This window comes from Pyrus communis, chromosome 10 (genome assembly GCF_041283825.1).
Source record: "Pyrus communis isolate YQ-2024b chromosome 10, ASM4128382v1, whole genome shotgun sequence".
NCBI classification, from domain to species: domain Eukaryota; kingdom Viridiplantae; phylum Streptophyta; class Magnoliopsida; order Rosales; family Rosaceae; genus Pyrus; species Pyrus communis.
Genome location: NC_142574.1, coordinates 19464582 through 19486582, shown reverse-complemented (window position 1 = coordinate 19486582; position 22001 = coordinate 19464582). Strand labels below are relative to the sequence as shown.

Below are 22001 nucleotides of genomic sequence, written 5' to 3'. Positions count from 1 at the left end.
ATGGGCATTTCAAAATCGTTATGACTGTCGAATCCCAAAAAATGCACGATGACCATTTTGGAGATATAACTTAAAACAAAACCCGTCACGAAAATCATGCCAGAGACAGTTTTGGGTCTCACCGACTGGCCCTCTTACTATAATAGATGTAGATATTATTGACACATTAGATGATACACTCTTCAAAAGGTGGGAAAATCCAGCCTTGATTTTGTATAAACTACAAAATTTAATGGAAATTATATTAATGGCTCTCTCTCTGGCTCCAGTCTGTTCGAGGAGAAGAAAATTGTGATTTGATGATGGCAATGTGTATTAATCAAGTGTCTCACAAAAAATAGAGATATTATTGCATTACTATTGGGCCTATACATGATTGGAATATGTTGCTTAGAACAAGCTGAACTTCCCCAGATGCGTGCTCACTCCTCACAAGATCTACGAACAACGGAAATAACCGAGAGACGTGCCTCCTAAACGAAACCTTTTCCAGACTGTTCAATACCTGCAACGCTGACACGGCTATGTCGGTCCTCGCGGCCAATTCTTCCTTCTTTGCTGTGCCCAAGGGAAGAATCCAGTGCAAAATCGGCTGATCGGCAGGCCTCTGCTCGGCAGAATGAAGCTCGGTACACTTTAGGTATATCTGCAATATACTTTCACACACTTCAACGAGTTTGGCTTCTATGTTCATCTCCTTCGAAAGAGAAGGATTGTCCACGAGGGTGTTTTGGAGGAAGCTTAAGTAGTTCTTGTAAGAATCATTCTCAAAATGAACCAGAGGTGGGGAAGTGAGTTCCAGAACGGAGCACACTTTTTGCAGCTTCTTGTGCAGAATTGTCTCTGAGTTCAGTTGGTGAGCATGGGATGCAATGAGGGAAAATATTTCAAGGAGGATTGAAATGTTGCCAACCGATAACGATTCAAGGTGTAACTTGTACAAATCAGTAGCAACCTGAAGAGAGAAGAAACAAGAGAAAATAATGAAAATTCCACAGTTTTGACAAAGTTCGCAAGCATAGCTCTAACTTTTAAACTGTAATTTACATGTTTACAATATTATAAGTTAATAAAATATACATGAAGGTCTCAGTTAAGTAGCATCAGTAGCACGGATACTTGGTACCATACATATGCTAGAAATAAAAAAATCAAATTCCGAGTTCCTTATGTCATAAGTGTGACTGTGACCATAAGCATTGACACAACAGACATAAAAAAAGGAGCAATTAAGCAATCACACGAACATCATATTTGCATGTATGCTGTATTTATGAGCACGGGGAAGGAAGAACTACAAACATAAATCATGCCTGAATGCATGTGAAGGATGAAAGGGGAGGAAGAAAACCTGTATGATAAGTAGCTGCATAGCAATATGACTCTTCATTCTTGAAACCAAATATGATGCTGTTTGCAGATTATCATCCTCAAGATCATCATTTGTAAACCCATGATCAGAAGACAAATCTATATCGCTATAAGATTGAGAAAGACCGGGAATATTGATGTCATCCATGGTTCTTAACACCTTCATAAATCCAGGCACGGAAGATGTGGTTGCTTCTTTTAAAGCCAGAAAGATCTCTCTCCATTCATCTTCTGAAAGCTTGTCACCAACTTCACCAGCCAAACGCACTAAACCTGCGACCCCAGTGCTAGCAGGACCCTGAACAGGACTTCGGATGAGTCCTGTCAGAATTGATACCACACCTGGTAGTTGCGGCCTTACTGTATCGAAAAAACTGACAAATAGATCTATGAAACAGTCTGCTGCAACTGCAGAAGTTTCAGAATCCCATGTGCTTCCATCAGGACGCGGAGATACTGAAACTGGCGAAGACTGGTCTTTTTCCATATGCGTGTCTTTCTTACCGCAGACATAGCTAAATATGGGGTAAACAACAGAATTGAATATCGCAGTCCAAAAGGAGCGTGAGAAGAGATGACCATGATCCTTTAGAATGTTGAAAAGAACTTCCAAAGAACCCTTCCTGATTGCTGATCTAGGATCTGATGTTAGCTTTGACAAACCTGTGACAACAACAGAATATTTAAGTAAAGAAAGAAAAGGATGAATCAATTTGAAAAGACTGAAGACCAACAAGACCTTTCTCTAAAATCCAAAATAGAATTGAAGAGAAATAAAACCGACTACCCAAAAATTGGATGTTTATATCTATAAACTCTTGCATTTAATGCTTGGGGCCTAGGTGTAGATTAAGTGGCAAAGCATTGATTGTGTGGGTGCACATCACAATACACAAAGCTAAGAAGTTGTAGCACTTTCCTGGAAGCTAGCATTAAAATCAAGTTACCTGTTAGCAATGGAACCCAAAAGGATGCATGTTCATCTTTCTCATTGAAAGTCACTCCATTTGAAGCATCCTCATTTGCTGTTGGAAGGGATGAAACATCAAGCTCACTCCTCTTGTTGTATACAAGCCCTCCTTCAGCAAGTTTGACAGCACAGTATCGGAGAAATGCAATAGCGTTGAGGCTAACATCACTATTGAATCTGCTATTCGTGAAGGTTAAGAGGCATCTAACACAATCAGTAAAAGTCATTGTCTCTGTCTCTGTTATATAGGGGAAGTATTCTCTGACGATTTTTTCCATGGTCTCAAAGGCCAACAAGACAATATTTTTCCGCTCATCAGCTGCCGCTGCCGTAAAAACCTGATGAAAGAACAGCTTGACGTGAGAAACAAGGCATTATTTCTGTCATTTTGCAATAGCAAGAATTTTTTTACTTAAAGCTGTGGAAAACACACCCAATCCTACTTCGAGATCATTAGAATGATAAGACACAAAGGCTTAAAAATAAACTTTACAGCTCTAACAAGAGAAATAGAGGAACTTATTACCAATATTTTGTGTTACTGCCTGAATTTATCATTTGAAACTTCACAGTGGCAATATTTCAATTTGGATCACAAATCTTCAAAATTTAACTCATCTACACTAGGGGAATTTCTATTTCCCCTATATAGCCTACATTCAGCAAACACTTATCATAAATGTAACGCTAAGTCATTCAACTTGTAACACAATAGCATACCAGAAATACACTTTTCCAGCCAGATTTCACATGATTGACACGGCTGAGGACCATTTGTGAAATGCACCGAACAATTAATTCCCTAATTTCTGTAGAGTTGCTTTTTTGCATAACAATCACAAATGGTCTCAAAAATTCATTCTGGAAGTTGTAATTTGCCAGCTCCTCGCGCTCTAAGAATTTCATAGCAAGCTGACGTAATGAATCCATCACAAATATTGCAACTGAGAGGTTCTCTGACAAGCCAACTGATACAAAGAAATCTGAGAGAACATTCCATATGCGAGACCACACTAATCTGATGCGGTTCATATTGTAATGCCTGCAAAGAAACATATTTATTTCGTGATCGTAAAATCCATCCCAAGTTCTCATTTTGTTCAGATGAAGTTGCATGACTGATTATCAGGAAAAATTAATCATCAATGTGAGAGAAAGGCGAAGACAAGAAGCAATGAATATATCTGCAAGAAAAAGAACATGGAGAAGTACTACAGAGTTTGAATTTGAGAAAAAGATTGCATGGACTTCATGCTTAGCATGCCATTTGGGAGCTTGAAAATTTTAAGTTTTCATGCGTAATCTCATAATAAAATATAAATTCTGCTATCATTGTTCTCATGCAACAGAATCTAATACAGAGGAGAAAAGACTCGTACGCTATTTCAACTATTTTTGTGAGGCTGAATACGCGAGGATCTGTTGGAGATTGCAACTCTGCCATGGAAACTTTGCACAAGGCCTTCACAAAAGCCACTATTGCTTCACTGTTTAATCTTTGGCTATGAGCAAATACATGATTCAACTCAAAATTCCCAATCTGATCCAGCAAATTCAAGTTTGAAATGAAGTTATTAATCTGTTCTGGAGTTACCAGTCCAGAAGTGTTCACCCGGACACTAGTACTGTCATATGAACCCCCACGAACAACAGCCATCACAGCTGGATTCTGTATAGTTCCCTTTTTTGTCAGAGAAGAAAGTCCAGTAGGCTTTGGTGATTTTTCCTCTGTTTCGACCTTTGATCCAGTAAAAAAGGATGCATCAGTGGGTGCACCTTCTCCCAACAGTTGCAAATGCTCGATTCTGGAAAGACACGTTAATATGTGTTCCCATGCTTCCTGAAGATGATTACCATCTTCAATGGCAATTGATATTATTGCCTGCAAACAGTAAATGTATAGGTAAAACTGATATAAAAGGACATTGCACAGAAACATACTGAGCGCATACACCTGTACTATCCAAAGAATGCAAGCAATAAAAGTCTGGTGCTATATTCTGCCAACAGTAACCCTAAGCCCTAAATTTCTATGGTATCATTTGTTATATGAAAAGGGTCAAGAAAGAAAATTGTAATGCAAATTGATCAAATTTGTTTTACAATTATAATACATGTGGGGAATGGTGTTACATGTGAAAATCCAGATACATGCTTAACATGCTCCTTCAATGAATATACTGAGCATGCACTTACCTTCACAGCATCAACATTTTTTTGCCTCATATCTGCAGCATTATGTAGATAAGTAAACTTTGCTACTGAAGTGACAAATGCATCTCTCTGGGTCTGCATTCCCATCAAAGCAGTAACATGAACAGCATGCCGAAAACCTTGTAAGCATTGAGAAGTAGCAAGCCTGTCATCACTTTGGTCAAGAGTCACACTAAATGCAGCCAACATAGGACCCCAGCAGACCTCCACCATAAACCTCAAAATTGCCACATCTGTCACAGCATGATAGACAGACCTGCAGCACCAAGAAAACATGAATCCCCAAACGTTGCCAAACTCTGAATAGGCAGAAGGCAAGCTCAAATCCCACATTGATCAGATCAATTGATCTTAAAGTCCCAAACCAACTCGACAATGCCTTAGACCTAATTGGGGTAATTACTTTAATTATTTTGTGTAATAAATGAAAGATGTTGATAGAATGTGACTATGTAGACATTGGCTTTCAACCTCCTACAACTGTCTTCCTCTGTCTGGCTTGGAACTGGTTGAATAAAAGTATGAGATTAAGTATGATCAAGCAGAGTTCAGTTTTCCCCCAACCAACTACATTAACGTATAGTACCAAAACGGTATCTGAGTAACCTAAGTATTTGGCAGTAGAAGGAACAACAATGGAAGGTGTGATTGTCATTTCTACATAGTCAAAACAAGTGTCATAAGATATTAAAAAAGAATATTATACTCATTAAACCATGACCATACTAACCCACTTCTCAATGCTCCATCAGTGTCATAGGTAAAATATCTTACTAATAAGAGAAAGATAATTCTATCTTGTATATTATATTAGCTTACTCTGATTTTCCTGACTTTGCTTTAAATTGCTCTTGAATGTGCTTTATAAGAAGACCATTTGCACCCAATGCTTTTTCTTCAGTCTGCTTCCCAGTTACCAAATTCAGGATACCATCCAAGCCCAATAATTTATTAAAACTGTTTTCCTGCTTGCTCTGTGGTACAGAAGAGTCGGCGCTCATCTTAATCTCATTTTTAACAATTTGATCATACAGGACACCAAGATACTCCTCAGGTAGATCCTTTCCATCATCTATTCCTCGGTTGTTCCGGATGAAGTCAGCCTTGGTCATCTGAATAACCGGAGAACACAGATGTCAGAAGACAGAAGATAGATTTTGACAGACACTAAAATGCTATACGATGTGTATAAAAATGAGGCTGCAACACAAGATTTTATTGATTTATAGTTACACACTTCAAAAAAAAATTAAAATTCTACAGAAAAAGAATGTTATTTCCCTCAATTACCCCCTCCTCCAAAATAAAACAAAAAGGGAAAGAAAAAATGACAGAACATTTAAAAAAATATATAAAATGAGATAAATGATGTTCCCAAAAGGATTTCAACTCCTGTAATGTGAACATCTAGGCATAACTTCAGAAAGCAACATTCTTATATTTAGACAAACCACATCTGGGGAATGTAAAAAATATAACCTGACTATTCACCTACATATGATCCAAATTAAGAATAATAAAAACAGAAAAGACAAAGCTCACCCAAATAATTACTGCACACTATCAACAGAGAAAAAGGGCTCAAAATTCATTGCGGTTTGACATAAAACACAAAGGAACATGTTATGCATGCAAACCTTATCTTTCACCATGTTGTTATGGGCATCTGTATTGAGCATTATCACAGAGTATGCAAGGACATATGCAGTATCTGCACTTGTAAACGAATTTGGACTGCATTTACAGTAGCGCTCAGCAAATTTCTCCATGATGCGGTCAATTTTCTGTGCTTCTCCAGGTAACCTGAAGCCCCGCAGGAAAAACCTTATTGCTTCACCGAAATCCATCCCTTTGAAATTAAAGGAATCGACATAAGCATGCATAACTTTTAGAGGAAATTCCTCCCTTTCACCCAAATAATCACCAATCATGGTTTCATTTAGGCCGGCAGTGTTGTTCCTCAGGAAAGAAGCTACATCTTCTGGGGAACTACCAACTTTTTTGGTGCTTATCAGAAACTCAATGCCCTTGTTAGGCTTCCTATTAAACAGCGAGACACCTTTCTGTATTAAAAACAATAAAATGTCACTAAAGAAAGAGCCATATTTAGCCAGAGACATATCAACTGATGGGACAAACACGAAATTCATATTGCATTCCTGATGATTGTATACTGTATTTCGCTATACAAACAAAGCAGAGCTCAACCTGAAGTTCAAGCTTATAAGCTCGACGTTGCTCAAGAGTTGCAGCATCTGAAACTTCAGCACTTCCTTCTGGATGTACTTCATTATCAAAAGCAGCACCTTCTTCACCATTTGGGGTCGAACTATTTTCTGTTTTCTCAGTTGAGGTGTTGCTTTCATTGGTCTTTGGTAGATAGGAGTCTCCCATACTCAGCTGTTGGTCCATCCAAGATCCCATTGAATTTATGATGCTAACCAAGCACTTTACGGATTCATGCCGGAAAGTGATATCTTGGACTGGAGACAATGTTGTTGTTGAACCAGTGGGAGGTCCTAGAGCAGTTTTCAGAAGGCCATTGACAATCCTGCAAATATCTGATGGAATTATAAGGGTTTTAATACATTTTACAAAAACACAACGCTTACAAAGGAATGATGTTAAAAAAAAAAAAAAAAAATATGCATGCATTTTGAGTGTGTGTGTGAGAGAGAGAGCTAAATAGACCCAGAGCGAAAAAACTGGGTTCAAGCTAGAGTTTTTGGAAAAATCAATCGTTCACATTGGCTTAAGCTAAAAGAATGTAGCCCCATTTTCAAGCTCTTATTGGGTTAGAGTAATTTGGAAACTTCCAAGTGGTAATCCTGAATCCTAGCTCAGGAACAAAAGTGTCCTAAATATGCAGCCTTAAACTACGAGATAAATGTTATTATCTCCTAAGTAGAATTCAACTACCTCCAAATTTAAATATTTTCATTCAGATATGTAAGCTTCAAGCTTCAAAGAAAATTAATACCAAAACAGAAAATAAGGAATACCCAGAGGAACTTCATGTTCTGATGGCATCAAAGGCATGGAAAGTAAAAAAGTAACAGACAAGTGCAGTACCTTTCAAAGATGTTTGGGGCATCGACATCACAGTCATAGTTGACAAAAATGTCAATGATAATCTGCGAATCCTGAGAGATCTTCTCCAATAGATTGAGGACTGTCATTTTTTGCAAGAAACTAGGCTGGAGAACATTCTCAAGCACACGTAGGACAAGCATCGGAAAAAATATACCAATTTCTGCTTTCAATCCTGATCTGAATTTCGATAACAAGCTGGTGAAAATAGAACACTGAAGCTGGAAAATGGCCATGACTGACAACGCACTGTTTTTTAACAGTGATAAGCAGAGGAACTGCTTGATAGCATTGAGAAACCTGTGCCAAGTTAATGCAAACTATTGGCTTCCTCACAGTGATTCATGAAAATATTGCAAAAGTGTACTCAAGTAAACAATATGTTCAGCAACAATATATCAGAAACAGTACAATAACAAAAATACTGCATATCAGATTTAAAGTCCTTAACAAGAAGAAAATGCCACTCAAAGCACCTGCATTGTATACCGCTAATATCTAAAGTCTTAAACATTCTTTAGTCACTAATTTAAACTGTGTTTACTTCTCCAGATATCTACTCTGCTATGCTTTCAAAGTAAAAGTACACTAAATACCCGTTTATAAGCATGAAATGACTCGAGTATGATTAGCATACGATCACTTGCCTCTCATTGTTGCGCCAAATTAGACCCCCATTGTCCAAGACCACCTTCAAAAGCTCTAAGGACAATACTTTACCCCTCAAGAGAATTTGATCATCAGAGTGCTCCTGTGATGAGTATTTCATGGACAACTTACACAAATTCTTAAACAAAAGATACCCATCATCCCTAATCTTACTAGCACCGTCGCCGGATTCAGCTCCATCATTATTAGACTCACCACTGGCATTGCCGTTTTGTAATTTGGGACCTGGGGGGGCAACCGTTTTGATACCATCCGGACCGCCGTAGCTTGCATCCATAACCTCATTGACGAAATTCTGGCACAACAAAATGGAGCTCCCTTCGTTCAAATTTTTATCAGTGAATTCCAACAACTGGTTCACCGAAACCCTAGAAATGCTGACATTCACCGAATCCTCCTCTACTCTGGTGAAAACAATCACCATAATCTGAGCCAAAACCGACTTGGCGCAGATCTGATTGGTCCCATTCACTCCACCAAGGTACACATTGTAACAAGTCCTAACAATATTCACCAAACAATCACCGCGTATCAAAACCCGCGGCGATCTCACGGCGGCAAGCAATACCCGAAGCACGCCGAGTTCGATAGGCTCCTCCCTGATCGCCGCGCACTTACACACCGACTCGACGAGCTTGAAAAGCACAAATTTGGGATCGGAAGTGTCGATCTCACCGCGGAAGATACCGAGGGAGAAAAGCTTGAAGACGCAGTCGATGGCGGGCTCGACGACCTTGGGGTAAGCCGATTCTAGGGCGAGGAGGACGGGGCGGAGGGCGAACTCGGCGTCGGCGAGGGAGATGCCGGAGACGGGGGACTTGGGATCGATGATGGAGGAGTCGGTGACGGAGTCGAGCTTGTCGAGGGCGGATTTGCAGGCGGAGACCAAATGGGAGTGCTTGCGCCAGGCGGCGTTCTTGATGATTTTGTCGAGAGAGGGGCCGAGCAGGCGGCCGGCGCGGGAGGGGCCACCTAGGGTTTGGGAGGCGGACATTGATTTGGGAATTGGATTGTCAGTGGATTATGCATTCGAATTCGATCGGATCTCTCTTTCTCTTTCTCTTTCTCTCTCTTCGTTTCATTTGGGTTATTTTTGGAGTGAGAAAAATAAAGAGGGAGAGTATTTATGGTTTGAGAAGGAAGGAAGTGCTGAGCCGACAATTGCGCAATCGGAAAATTCTTAAGAGTATGCCACCTCCGTTCGCTGTATTTGCTTTTTCGTCAATGGGTTATGGGCTTCGAGTTCTCCTAAATAATATTATTTTGTTGGTGACTACATTTTGAATACAAACAACTTTTTCATACAAGGAAATGAAAGACTGACACAATAATTAGTATCAATTCATTATTTAAGTGAATTAAATATGGTACTATAAGTTTGTAACATGATATATCAAAGTTCGATTCCTCCACAGCATACTATTGTTTGTATTAGAGAAATAAAATCAGTAACATCTTACTTATAAGTGAAAATAAATACTAATATATCATAGTACGGATAAATAAATAAATAAATAAAATTAAAAAAAAAAATATATATATATATATATATATATAATGTGGTTACGCCCATATCTATTTGCAACAAAACTATTAAGCATACTTTCTAACTTTTAAATTTTGTCTCAATGTCATTGGAAATACGAGACTCCCATTCGGCACATCATTACTTAACTACATTTATAAAATAAAATGTGAGACTCACATATGTCCATGTCATCGGTTTAACAGACTTTTTAACGAAAGTTAACAGCAAGGACCAATGGTGCATGTTTTGTTAAATTCAAGGACGTAAATTAATGATTATGAATTTGTAGTCTAGGGGCAAAATCTGAAGTGAGGTGGAACTTCAGGGACTAATCCTTCCTAAAAATCACGCTTCCAAATTATTCAAAATAAGAGTCTAAAGTTCAAACTCAAGAGCTTGATGTCGAAGCTTAACGCCTTCAGCTTCTTCGACTCATTTGGTCCCTCCCTCTTGTAGAAGTCCAACTTCTTCCTCTTGAAGTTGAACTAGTCTTCGAATGTAGGGGTGGACATAGTTGAATCGTTGGACGAGGTGGTGGAAGTGGCATTTCACCTTCCGCCGCTGCTAAGTGTTGATGTTGGCTGAGAGCCTGAGAGTGAGTCAAGAGGGATAAGAGAGAATGAGTTGAGATGGAGAGAGAATGAGTCGACGGAGAAGAGAGAAAATAACCGAACGAGTTTGTCTTTATGAACCAATGATTAAGAATAGTCGCAACCAAATTCAAAGGTTAAGATTAATCTCAACAAAATACACTAATATTTTATATATTTCTAACATTAATAAAAATTTCAGGTCGGTTACGGTAAAACCGAACCAACCAAGTTTGCTTATCAAAATCGAACCGTAAAGTTTGATAATTTTTTATTTTGATCATTTTAGTTTCAGTAAATTTTGATTTAATTTTAGTATTCGATTCAGAAAATACCAGCTCTAGTTCAAATATGGACCAGTTACCATCAACATCAAACATAATTTGATTTAACAGTTACTACCAATAACGGTTGTTTTGTTCAACTATCTTTTTTTATTGGTAAACTCAACCATCTGTCCCACTATAAATATTTGAAGAAATAATAAAGAAATGGTGTGTGATGGAAGACTAATACCAGCAATTTGAAAGCTGATACTGATACATACCAAGCACAAAGTTTGTTGATTTCAAATTGTCAAAGTATTTTCATGGAAAAACACTACCCAGCTTCTAGACTTTTCTCCTTCCGTGAGAGACCTTCTCTCTACTCTGAGAGTTTTTCACCACTCACTGTAAGGGTTTCCAATCTTGCTCAAAATTAGTGGCGCCAACTCTAGCTTCAGCTGGAGTCGATTGTCCATTTCCCCTTCTTTTTTTTGTCTTTTTGGTTCCCCTTTTCTGCTGTGTATTACCACTCTTCTACATTTCAATCTGTCATCCTCATCTTATCTTTCTGACATCCCTTCCTATTGTTCATCTGGGCTTCGATCTCCTTCTTCTGAGATTCGTTTTTTAGCCATACTTTCTCGAGATGGTGTGTAGAGTTCCGATTCTTCAATCAACTCGGGTGTTTCCAACACCACCACCTCTTCTCTGATGTTTGCCATTTTTGGCAATGTTGCTTATGGTTTTCCATAAGCTTCTTTCTCTTGTTAGCCGACTGACTTTTTTCAGTTGGTTATCTCTACTTTGTGGATGTGCTCGAAGAAGCTGTTTGAGTTTGGATGATGAGTTTGGTGAGGCAATGCTCGGTGATGGGTGTGGATTTGTGCAGATTGAGATGTACTATTCCAATGGAGACAGTTACAGTGGATTTTGTCGTTAGGCCTTAGCTGTTTGGTTAGGTTCTTGTAGGATTGGCCCCTTTTTTTGCTTGTTTATGTTTCTCTTTTTATGGGTCTTTTGTATGTAATATGTATCTTTGGAGTTAATAGATCTTCCTTGACCAAAACAAACAAATAAATAAAATAAATAAATAAAGGTATTTTTCATATCATTTGTACAAGGTTATACAAGGAAAGTTCTACACATGGCCTTATATTAGAACATCTTTAACAGATAGATGTAAAATTGATATGTTGTTGTAAAAGTAGTGGGGTGAATGCCCACATGATTTTGGCAAAATGTGAGAATACTTTATAATATTGATCATGTTGTTGTTGTATGAAGTTTTCAAAGAACAATCATTCATCTTTGTAAGTTTTCACAAGAGTGGCTCTATTTAAAGAGCACTTTGTGTTGATCACAACACACAGCAAAGGAAAGAAAAGAACTGAAATCAACAATATCAGTATCCCTCCCTTTCTCTTTTTACCTGCAATCATTTTGTGTTATAGTTAGGAAATTAAAAAGTGTGATATTTTGCACTCGTTTTGCTCATGTCCCTAACAAAGGTTATCTCTCTAACTTTTGCCTATTTATAACACGTTATCAACACGACTCCCTAACCTTAATCAGTTCTCATCTCCCTTTGCTGAAAAATGCCTCCTCCAAGGATTTTCTTGTTCTTCTTCTTTCTCTGCTGCCTCACCTGCTTAATGTGCCATCGCGAAGAACTGCTAGCATCATGCTTGCTTCTAATTCTCAATATAACAATTACTTATATCTTTGATTTCTTATTTGGTGTAGCTCCTGATTACTAACTCAATGTCTATTTATGTTAATTTTACTGCGATCAAATATGGTGCAGTATAATCGCCCACCCTTCTCTGCATATTTAAATTTTCCTGCTACTTGAGTCGTGTGGTATAATCTCTCATCCTATGCTATTTTGTTTCAATGAGAGTGGTGTGATACAATCATCCTCCTCATTAAGCATGTAAATCTCGAGCTTGAAGTTTCAAGTGCTTATCATTTTGGCTTGAAGATCAAAATGAAAAATTTGTAAGAACCAGAAGTTCTAACACTACATTCCTCCAGAATACATATTATTGCAAATTCTTACACATCTTTTTTTTTTCTTTTTTTTTTCCCAAAAAAGAAAATGGCGAACTTGACAAAACTTGATTTTGTTGCACTAGACATTACTGGGAAGAACTACTTTACTTGGGTAGTGGATACTAATATCCATCTAGAGGCAGGGAATCATGGAGAAACCATCTAGGAGGAAAACAATGCATCCTCTCAAGATCAGGCGAAGGCAAGGCCATGATCTTTATCCGTCGCCACCTTGATGAAGGACTAAAGAGCAAGTACCTAACGGTTGAAGATCCATTAGCCCTCTAAAAGGCATTGAGAAATAGATACAATCACCAGAAAATTTTCCAATGGCTCGTTATGAGTGGATACACTAAAAGATCTAGGATTTCAAGTCAGTTGCAGAGTACAACTCTGCAATGTTCAAAATTAGCTCCCAGATAAAGCTATGTGGGGAGACCATCACTGAGGAAGATATGCTAGAAAAGACTTTCAACACCTTTTATGCCTCCAATGTGCTTTTGCAGCAGCAATATAGAGAGCGAGACTTTACTAATATAACCAGTTGATATCTATGATCCTTGTGATTGAACAAAACAATGAGCTTCTAATGAAAAATCATCAGTCCCGACCTACTGGATCAGCACCATTCCCAAAAGTGAATGTTGCTTCCCTCGAAGTGAACACCACATCCTCTCATGACAATAATTACAAACGAGGACATGGCCAGAAGCGAGGCCGGTGGAACGGGAAAGACAAGAATCATGGTGTCCAATTTTACAACCAGGTTTCAAGGCATAATTCAGGCCCGAGCTTCAAAAATGTAAATCGCCACAAAGGTAAAGCTTACATGAATTACACTCTTAGAAACCCTAAAAGGGTTTGCCATAGGTATGGTGGCAATGGGCACTGGGCGCGTACCTGTCGTACCCTAAAATATCTAGTGGACCTGTATCAAGCCTCCCTCAAGGAGAAAGGTGTCGAAACCAATTTCCTCGACCAGGCTAAACTGATGGATATACATGATCCAATGTTCTATTTATCAAGGTAATTGAACACAACCTGTATAGATGTCTTAGACTTCATTGTGGAAAGAGGGAATGAAGTGTATCGATCTGATTGAAACATTTATGTTTGATGAACTCTTATTATCTAAACTTGTAGTTTAAAGCTTGCATTTCAATTCAATAAAAGTTGCATTTCAATTTCCTTTGATTATGAATAAATTGTTTTTAACTGTGATTCCCTTACTTATAGAGAATGGATAAAAACTATGGTTATTCTCAAAACAATATCAATGACAGAGATATTTATCTTGCAAACAGCGTAACCATGCATGCAATACTTAGAGATCGAAAATATTTCTCAAGTTTTATGCTTACAAAAGTAAAGGTAACAACAATGTCAGGCCAGTTAGATGTAATTGAAGGCTTAGGAAAAGCCTAGATCATGTTACCAAATGGAACAATATTGTCTATACAAAATGCATTGTACGCTACTCGATCTACTCGAAATTTGTTGAGTTTTAAAGACATATGTTTAAATGGATACCACATTGAAATAAAAAGTGCAGAAAATGTGGAATATCTATGCATTACCTCCAATGATACCCAGAAGTGTACATTGGAGAAGTTGTGTGGTTTATCAAATGGATTGTATTATACATACATAATGAAGCATATATTGTCATGAACCAGAAGTTCATTGATCCAAAAATTTACATATTTTGGCATGACCGTCTAGGTCATCCAGGATCCACCATGATGTGTAGAATCATTACCAACTCTAATGGACATCCATTATTGAGTAGACACATTGTTATCTCAAATGATAACCCTTGCAAGGCTTGTTCTTAAGGGAAGTTAGTAATTAGACCATCAAAGCTAAAGATTGATGTTGAATCCCCATCATTGTTTCAAAGAATTCAGGAGATATTTGTGGGCCTATTCAATCACCTTATGGACCATTTCGATATTTTATGGTTTTGGTTGATGCATCTACCCGATGGTCACATGTTTGCCTCTTGTCTACTTGAAATGTAGCTTTTGCGAGACTTCTTGCTTAAATAATTAAGTTGTGAGCACAGTTTCCAGATTACCCTATCAAGTCAATCCGACTTGATAACGTTAGTGAGTTTACATCTCAAACCTTTGATGATTAATGCATGACACTAAGCATTGATGTTGAACACCTTATTCCTCATGTCCATACTCAAAATGGTCTAGCAGAAGCATTTATCAAGCAATTTCAATTAATAGCTCCCACTCTGCTCATGAAAACAAAATTGTCAATTTCTGCATGGGGACATGTCATCTTACATGCTGCATTGTTGATTCGATTGAGACCTATAGCCAACCACCAATACTCCTCAGTACAACTCGTGTATGGGCATCAACCAAACATTTCACATTATGAGTTTTTGGTTGTGCTGTTTATGTGCCTAATGCACAACCACAATGCACTAAAATGGGACCTCAGTGTAGACTGGGAATTTATGTGGGTTTTGATTGATCATCTATTGTAACAACCCGTTCCAAATTTTACGTTTTTATTTTATTTTAAAAGCGTGAATTTACTAAATTGCCCTAGAGGCAAAGGCTTTGACTTATGTTGAGCATCGTCTAGAGAGACGTATGACTTATTCTTTTAATATATTCTCATAATACTCGTGGATGTGAACGCAGAGGCGAAAACCGTTTGCGAGTCCGGATTATAACGGTATAGTTACGGACGTTCGAAATTGGTTATTCAAGGTTTAATGTTTATTTAAATTAAATCCCCACTTTGTGGGGGAAGCCCAATCAGAAAATGGAGGGAGGAAAGAAGAAGTAAAGTTGGCAGCCAATCAAAAAGAAAGAAGAAAAGAAAAGAAAAAAAAAAAATGGGAAAGCTCCCCCAAAACCGTGACCCGACATGCACGACCACCCATTTTCCAAGGCCGATTCCGGCCAACTCCGGTGGAGTTTTTCGATGCCACCACCACCATCTTGAAGCTCTCATTCCCCTCTACAAAACCCACCCAAGAACCACCTTGATTAACCATGGTATGAGGCGGTTTGAGGCCACGAAAGTTGACGAAAATCAATGGTGCTCCGGCCACCCTTTTCGATTTTTCGGCAAATCGGCAAAGCGATGGCCGATGCCACCACTTGGGCTTTGTAGCCCATCATCCCAGGAGCAAAACCCAACCAACCTTGACCCCGTTGGACCACCGTAGACGACGAATCGACATCGGGAAGTTTTAGGCACCCGCCGGCTTTGTGGGAAAAATTGACCATCTTCCGTCCACTTTTGGACTTCGTGGCAGGTATGAAAGTTGCTCCACTCACTGAGATCTTCATTTCTGTGAAGTTTGAGAATTTTTTGAAATAGTTGAATTTTCCGGCGAGTCGGGACGGCCGACCGCCACCCGCGGCGGCGCGTGGCCAGTGGGCCGCCAATGCTATTTTTAGGCTATGTTAAATGTCTTGAATTCAGTTTTGTCATTGGAACCTAAATTCGTTATGATACGTTACTTGATAAAAATGTGAATCGATGATCCGACCGTTGGATCGTCACCAAAACTGGATACATTATAATACGTAATATTTAAAGATCGTAGGAATTTATGGATCGGGAATCCGACTTACGGATCTTCCTGACTTGGATTTGTAAGTTAGTAAAATAAATGTTCACGGCCACTTGTTTTAGGCAATTGGCGGAGATTTGACCGTTGGATCGTAATGAAATTTTAATATGTTATTGTAGAAACATATTGTGGATCATTGGGAGTTGCGGATTGGAAATCTGATATGCGGATCTTCCGGGTCAAGTTATACAGGGTTGTAAACCCTACCCCCGATCTTTGATCGACGGTTGACTTGTGGTCAATGGGTCTCAAACTATTTTAGAATGTCGTTGAGGTTGTGTTTTATGTGAATTACATATTCTACGGATAAGAGTTCTGAGATATGATTTGATAATTGGTCACAGGGACCAATCATTCAGTACGCCTCGATGCGTGCACTAGAGAATCATAGCGTGGACTCCTGGTGAGTGGATCTTTTCCTTTTTATCGTACATATTGTTGAGAGTTCTATCGACACTTTTAAATTAATTAGGCATATTACTTTCATATATAATTATTGTGAATGCTTGAAGTACTATATGAACTACGAATGGCTTGATCCCTGTCTAGGGTACGTAGGCAGTCTAACGAGACGTTAGATGCAGCCATAAAATATTTGAGACAAAAGCCTTATTTAGGAAATGGAGTAATGCGAAGGAAATTGATAAAGACAAGTTTTAGTTTTGTGAATTAGTTAGTTAATTAGTGTTAATTGGGTTATTATGGATAATTATCCCTGAAAATAAGTAGTTCGGGAGTAGAGCGTTATTGATTGTACATTTCACATTGTATAGTTTATAATTGAAAATGCTACAACATGGTTGAGTGTTAGATTGCATCATGGTATCTTCATATGTATTATACTTGCATATAATTATTGGGAATGCTTTCAAGTGCAAAGGTGGACGCATGACACCCAGGTAAGCTTCAGGTGAGTACATGTTGATGTTAATGATGATAGTGAGTACGATTGTGTTGAGATATAGTATAGCTCATAAACCTGCACCCCGGTGTTAGTGCTCCCGCCCGTGGCCAGGGCACAGTCTTTCACGTGATGTTCACCTCCCACACCTTACGTTCACCTTGGATTCAAGGTAGATGCACAGTCCTGTCGTACAGACCACTTTAGGTGGTTCCGACTTGTAGGTGACCCGCGATTATTCGCCCAGTCTTCACGTGATCGTAGCACTTGAGCGTATTTATTTACACCCAGTCTTGTCGTACAGACCACTTTAGGTGGTTCCGACTCGTGTGCAGGTATACTTATTGAGCTATTGGCTAGCCAGGATTGATGAGATATGGATAAGTCGTACAGGTCACTATAGGTGACTCCGACTTATATGCTAGCCAGGATTGATGAGATATGAATAAGTCGTACAGGTCACTATAGGTGACTCCGACTTATATGCTAGCCATGATTGATGAGATATGGATAAGTTGTACACGTCATTTTAGATGACTCTGACTGATATATCACTTTGTATTGATTTAGTTCATTTGGCCTACTTATTAATGTATGGTGGAGTTGATGGCAAACCGTGGTTTTGGTCATTTCTGAGTATGGTTTGGATATATGTATATATGTTGTACTGTCTTATGGAAAACGATACGGGTTTTACAATTAGGGGCATTACTCTTAGAGAGGTAATAACTTTGGGAAGTTTGGTTTTATTGCTTACTCACACCTTCTGTTTGGTGCCCTCCAGGTTTTAGCTGCTGAGTTTGTATCGACAAGAATCTGTGGCGAATCTTAGTATTGATGAATATTTCTGAGGGTATGATTCTTACCCACACTACTGTACCTTACTTATGCTCTGACATCACGTGTGAAATGGGTTCGCTCCCACTCATAGCGCACTCTAGTACTTAGACACTTTTAGATTCAAATTTATTCACTTTTTCTACACTCTGTCACATTTTATGGCTTCGTCACCGTCCAGGTGTCGGCCAGCACAGCTCGATTCAGGGTCCAAGTGGACTTTCTGGGTCGGGGTGTGTCATCTATCATTAGATATTTGGAACCCGTGATAGGTGAGAAAAGACCATTCCAGAATAACGGCAATAGCTGATATGGGTTGTACCCACTTTATCTTATTTTGATCCACGAAGCATTCAATGTGAAAATGAAGTGAAAATGATCGTTCCTCTTCAAAGTACTGCTAATCAAATGCCAGATGCATTTAAGGATGCTACGAAAGTGACAAAATCACATATACTCGCTGCAAATGCGCTTGCAAGAATTGATGTCCCTGTTGGACAAAATAAAGTGGCAGCGATGCACGCCCAAGTTCAAAAAATTTAGCCCCTCGAAAAAGAAAGATGAGAGAACAACTGAATCCAAATAAAATCATTCAGGAAAAGAAAATGAATGTCAAATCCACAATTCATGATTCTGTACTTTTAAAAAAAGAAAACATCATTGATGAGACACATATCCCTAAAGAGACAGAAGTACATGAAAGCAAAGAAATCTCCATACATTATGCATGTACTAACGAATTATGGGATCAAAATGAAATAATCATCAACGACATGTTCGCAATCACAGTAGCCACTAAAATCATATTAAGCATGATATTAAGCCCCGCTATGCTGATGAATGCAAATAGAGACAAGATTGGCTTAAGTGGAAAGATGTAATCCAAGCAGAATTAAATTCCTTGGAAAGACGAAGTGTTTTTGGACCTGTAGTCCAAACCCCGCCAGGTGTAAACCCCATGGGTTACAAATGGGTATTCACAAGAAAACGCATGAGAAAAACAAGATTGCAACATATAAAGCATGACTCGTTGCACAAGGTTTTTCACAAAGACTTGGAATTGATTATGAGGAGACATACTCTCCTGTAAGGGATGCAATTACGTTTCGTTGCTTAATAAGTTTGGTGGTTTCATAAAAACTTGACATGTTCAGTCAACTTGTTAGCAAGGTATAGCTTTGCTCTAACAATTCGTCATTGGAAGGGAGTCAAAGATTTTTACGATACCTTCGTGGGACAACAAAAATGGGTTTCTTCTACTCAGAGAATACAACAAATGACCAGATTCTTGTTGGATATGCATATGTTGGTTTTCTCTCTGATCTGCATAAAGTCTGCTCACAAACTGGATATGTGTTCATTAATGGAGATACAACAATCTCATGGCGCTCTACAAAGCAAACATTAGTAGCTACATCTTCCAATCACTCGAAAATACTTGCTTTACATGAAGCAAGTTATGAATGTTCTTGGTGAAGATCAATGATCCATCATACCCGGAATTCATGTGGTCTACTTTCAAAGACATACACTTAAACTGTCATTCATGAAGGTAATGCATCATGTGTTGCCTAAATGAATGAAGGATTCATCAAGGGCGATAAGACTAAACACATATCTCCAAAGTTTTTCAATCCACATGAGCTTCATAAGGCTAAAGTTATTGAAGTCAGGTAAATTTGTTCCAATGAAAATCTACCAGACCTGTTCACCAAATCTCTACCAAAGTGCATGATTCAGAAGCTAGTGCAGGTATCGGATTACATTGGCTTACCAATCAGTCAAATTTGAAGAATGCGGAATCAGGGGGAGATACACATCAGGGGGAGCATCCAAGATACATGTTTGTTGTACTCATTTTCCTTTGACTAGGATTTTTCCCATTGGATTTTTCCTATCAAGATTTTAAGGAGGCAACATAAGCATGCTTAACATTATATCAACAATCTAGGTAAAGTTGTACTCTTTTTCCTTCACTATGATTTTTTCCCACTGGGTTTTTCCGAGCAAGGTTTTAACGAGACAACTAATGTTGATATGTGGGCATCCAAGGGGGAGTGTTGTAAAAGTAGTGGGGTGAATGCCCCACGCTTTTGGCAAAAGGTGAGAAGACTTTAGAATAGTGATCATGTTGTTGTTGTATGAAGTTTTCAAAGAACAATCATTCATCTTTGTAAGTTTTCACAGGAATGGCTATATTTAAAGAGCACTTCGTGTGTGATCACAACACACAACAAATGGAAGAAAAGAATTGAAAGCAACAATATCAGTATCCTTCCCTTTCTCTTTTTATCTACAATCCTTTTTTGTTATAGTTACAAAACTAAACAGTGTGATATTTTGCACCCGTTCTTGTTCCTAGCAAAGGTTATCTTTCTAACTTTTGCCTCTTTATAACAGATGTAATTATATTTATATTTTTCATTTCCATTTTAGAGACATGTATAATTATGTATACTACAACGAAAAAGATGTAAATTTGATCTATTTAAATTTCTCTTATTGGCTGACATGGTTCACCTTCAAAAAATGTAAATATATTTTCATTTGCATTTTAGGCCAAGATGGTTATTTACACCCGGTCTAGTCGATTCTTTTCTGGCCAACAAAAATGTCAACTCCTAGACATTTTGCATCTCTCATTGAAAATGTTTTTATTAACTCAAGACTGCCAAAATAGTGCTAAACCTGTTGGACCTAAATTGTTCTTACTGCAAGGAGTTCACTGTCACATGCAATATATATATATATATATGGAGGGAGGATTCTCTTCCCTTCTCTCTTCTCCTATTTAAACGGTTACAATTAAGTCATGTCAGTATTTTATATTGATTTTTTAATTGAGAGATAAGAATAAAAAGGAAAGTGTGAGAGGATATGAGAGCAGATGATGAGAATAGGAAGAGAAAGAATCTTACTCCAAACCCTTTATATCCCTCTTGTTAAAGGATTCCTATATGTGTGTGTGTGTGTGTGTGTGTGTGTGTGTACAAAAAATGGGGATCCCTCTTGTTAAAATATTCCTATATATATGTGTGTGTGTGTGTGGATTGGGACTCAAACAGATTGTCGTCTAAGATAGGTTTTGGCGGAAAAGGATCCTTGCCGGATCCTTTTCCTAGGGATCTCGTGATTTCACCTGTTCATTGTATATCGTACGGTCAGTTTTTATTAGGTACTATTCATATTTGTGTGTGTGTGTGGATTGGGAATCAAAAAGCTTGTCTTCTAAGATAGGTTTTGGCATCAAATTCTAATAGTGCATGCAACCAAGGATAGACAAACTCATTGCTAACAACCTTTTCCTACTTCATATGAAAACTTAGAGCATCTTCAGAAAAAAAAAAAAAAAAAATGTCAAAAAGTTCATCCACATCAGTAATAACAGTACAAAAAGACAACACAAGCGTTTTCCAACCAAAATTTCAATTCTTATGTGGTATGACATGAATTGACAGCAAGTAAGGGTTCTTGTCAAATTTGACAGCAGCTTCAAATAATTTTCAATTAATTGTTAAATGTTTTTTGTTAAATTTTTATTGGTTTAAACATTTATTATAAATGGCTGTCAATTGATTGTGCTTTTTATTGGTTTAAAGCATTCATTATAACTTAAAATTTATGTTTAAAATTTGACATATTGAGTGAAGTTAAAAACTTTAAAAGACTTCAAAGTGCCACAAAGGTTGTCAAATTTAAAATTTATGTTTAAAAAGGAGATGGTTTTATGCAACACAATTATGATGATACTGCAAGCCATATACATTTTACAAGTGGCAAAATCTAAATGCAACAACAATTCAGGAGTAGGAAGGTTCCACCTTCCATTGAAATCCAAATTTTCTTTTATCCATTTGAATGGGATATCCAACCATGAATGAGTGCTTTATAAGTGATTCAATTTGT

At 38.0% G+C, this 22001-nt stretch overlaps 1 protein-coding gene across 2 annotated transcripts; it reads right to left on the bottom strand.

Annotated features, from left to right (window-relative positions):
* Nucleotides 1-273: 273 nt before the first annotated feature.
* On the bottom strand, nt 274-9589 carry LOC137728068 (SEC7-like guanine nucleotide exchange family protein). 2 transcript variants are annotated; one of them, XM_068466954.2, is made up of 11 exons: nt 8293-9589; nt 7628-7945; nt 6764-7106; nt 6193-6618; nt 5375-5667; nt 4538-4811; nt 3721-4223; nt 3062-3383; nt 2319-2679; nt 1352-2034; nt 274-955 (listed from the first exon to the last, which is right to left on the bottom strand). In XM_068466954.2, exons 1-11 carry the CDS (start codon nt 9306-9308, stop codon nt 347-349), a joined length of 5148 nt encoding a protein of 1715 aa, XP_068323055.2. In that variant the 5' UTR covers nt 9309-9589; the 3' UTR covers nt 274-346. The 2 variants fall into 2 exon arrangements, with proteins under 2 accessions (XP_068323055.2, XP_088533748.1); XM_088677622.1 differs by having other exon boundaries at nt 6764-7116; nt 8293-9537.
* Nucleotides 9590-22001: the final 12412 nt, after the last annotated feature.

Coding starts and splice junctions, on each gene's coding strand:
- LOC137728068 (XM_068466954.2), bottom strand. CDS start 9,308: ATGTCCGCCTCCCAAACCCTAGGTGGCCCCTCCCGCGCCGGCCGCCTG. Junction 5,668..6,192: donor ACAACATGGTGAAAGATAAG/GTTTGCATGCAT, acceptor CCGGTTATTCAG/ATGACCAAGGCTGACTTCAT. Junction 4,812..5,374: donor GCAAAGTCAGGAAAATCAGA/GTAAGCTAATAT, acceptor TTGGTGCTGCAG/GTCTGTCTATCATGCTGTGA.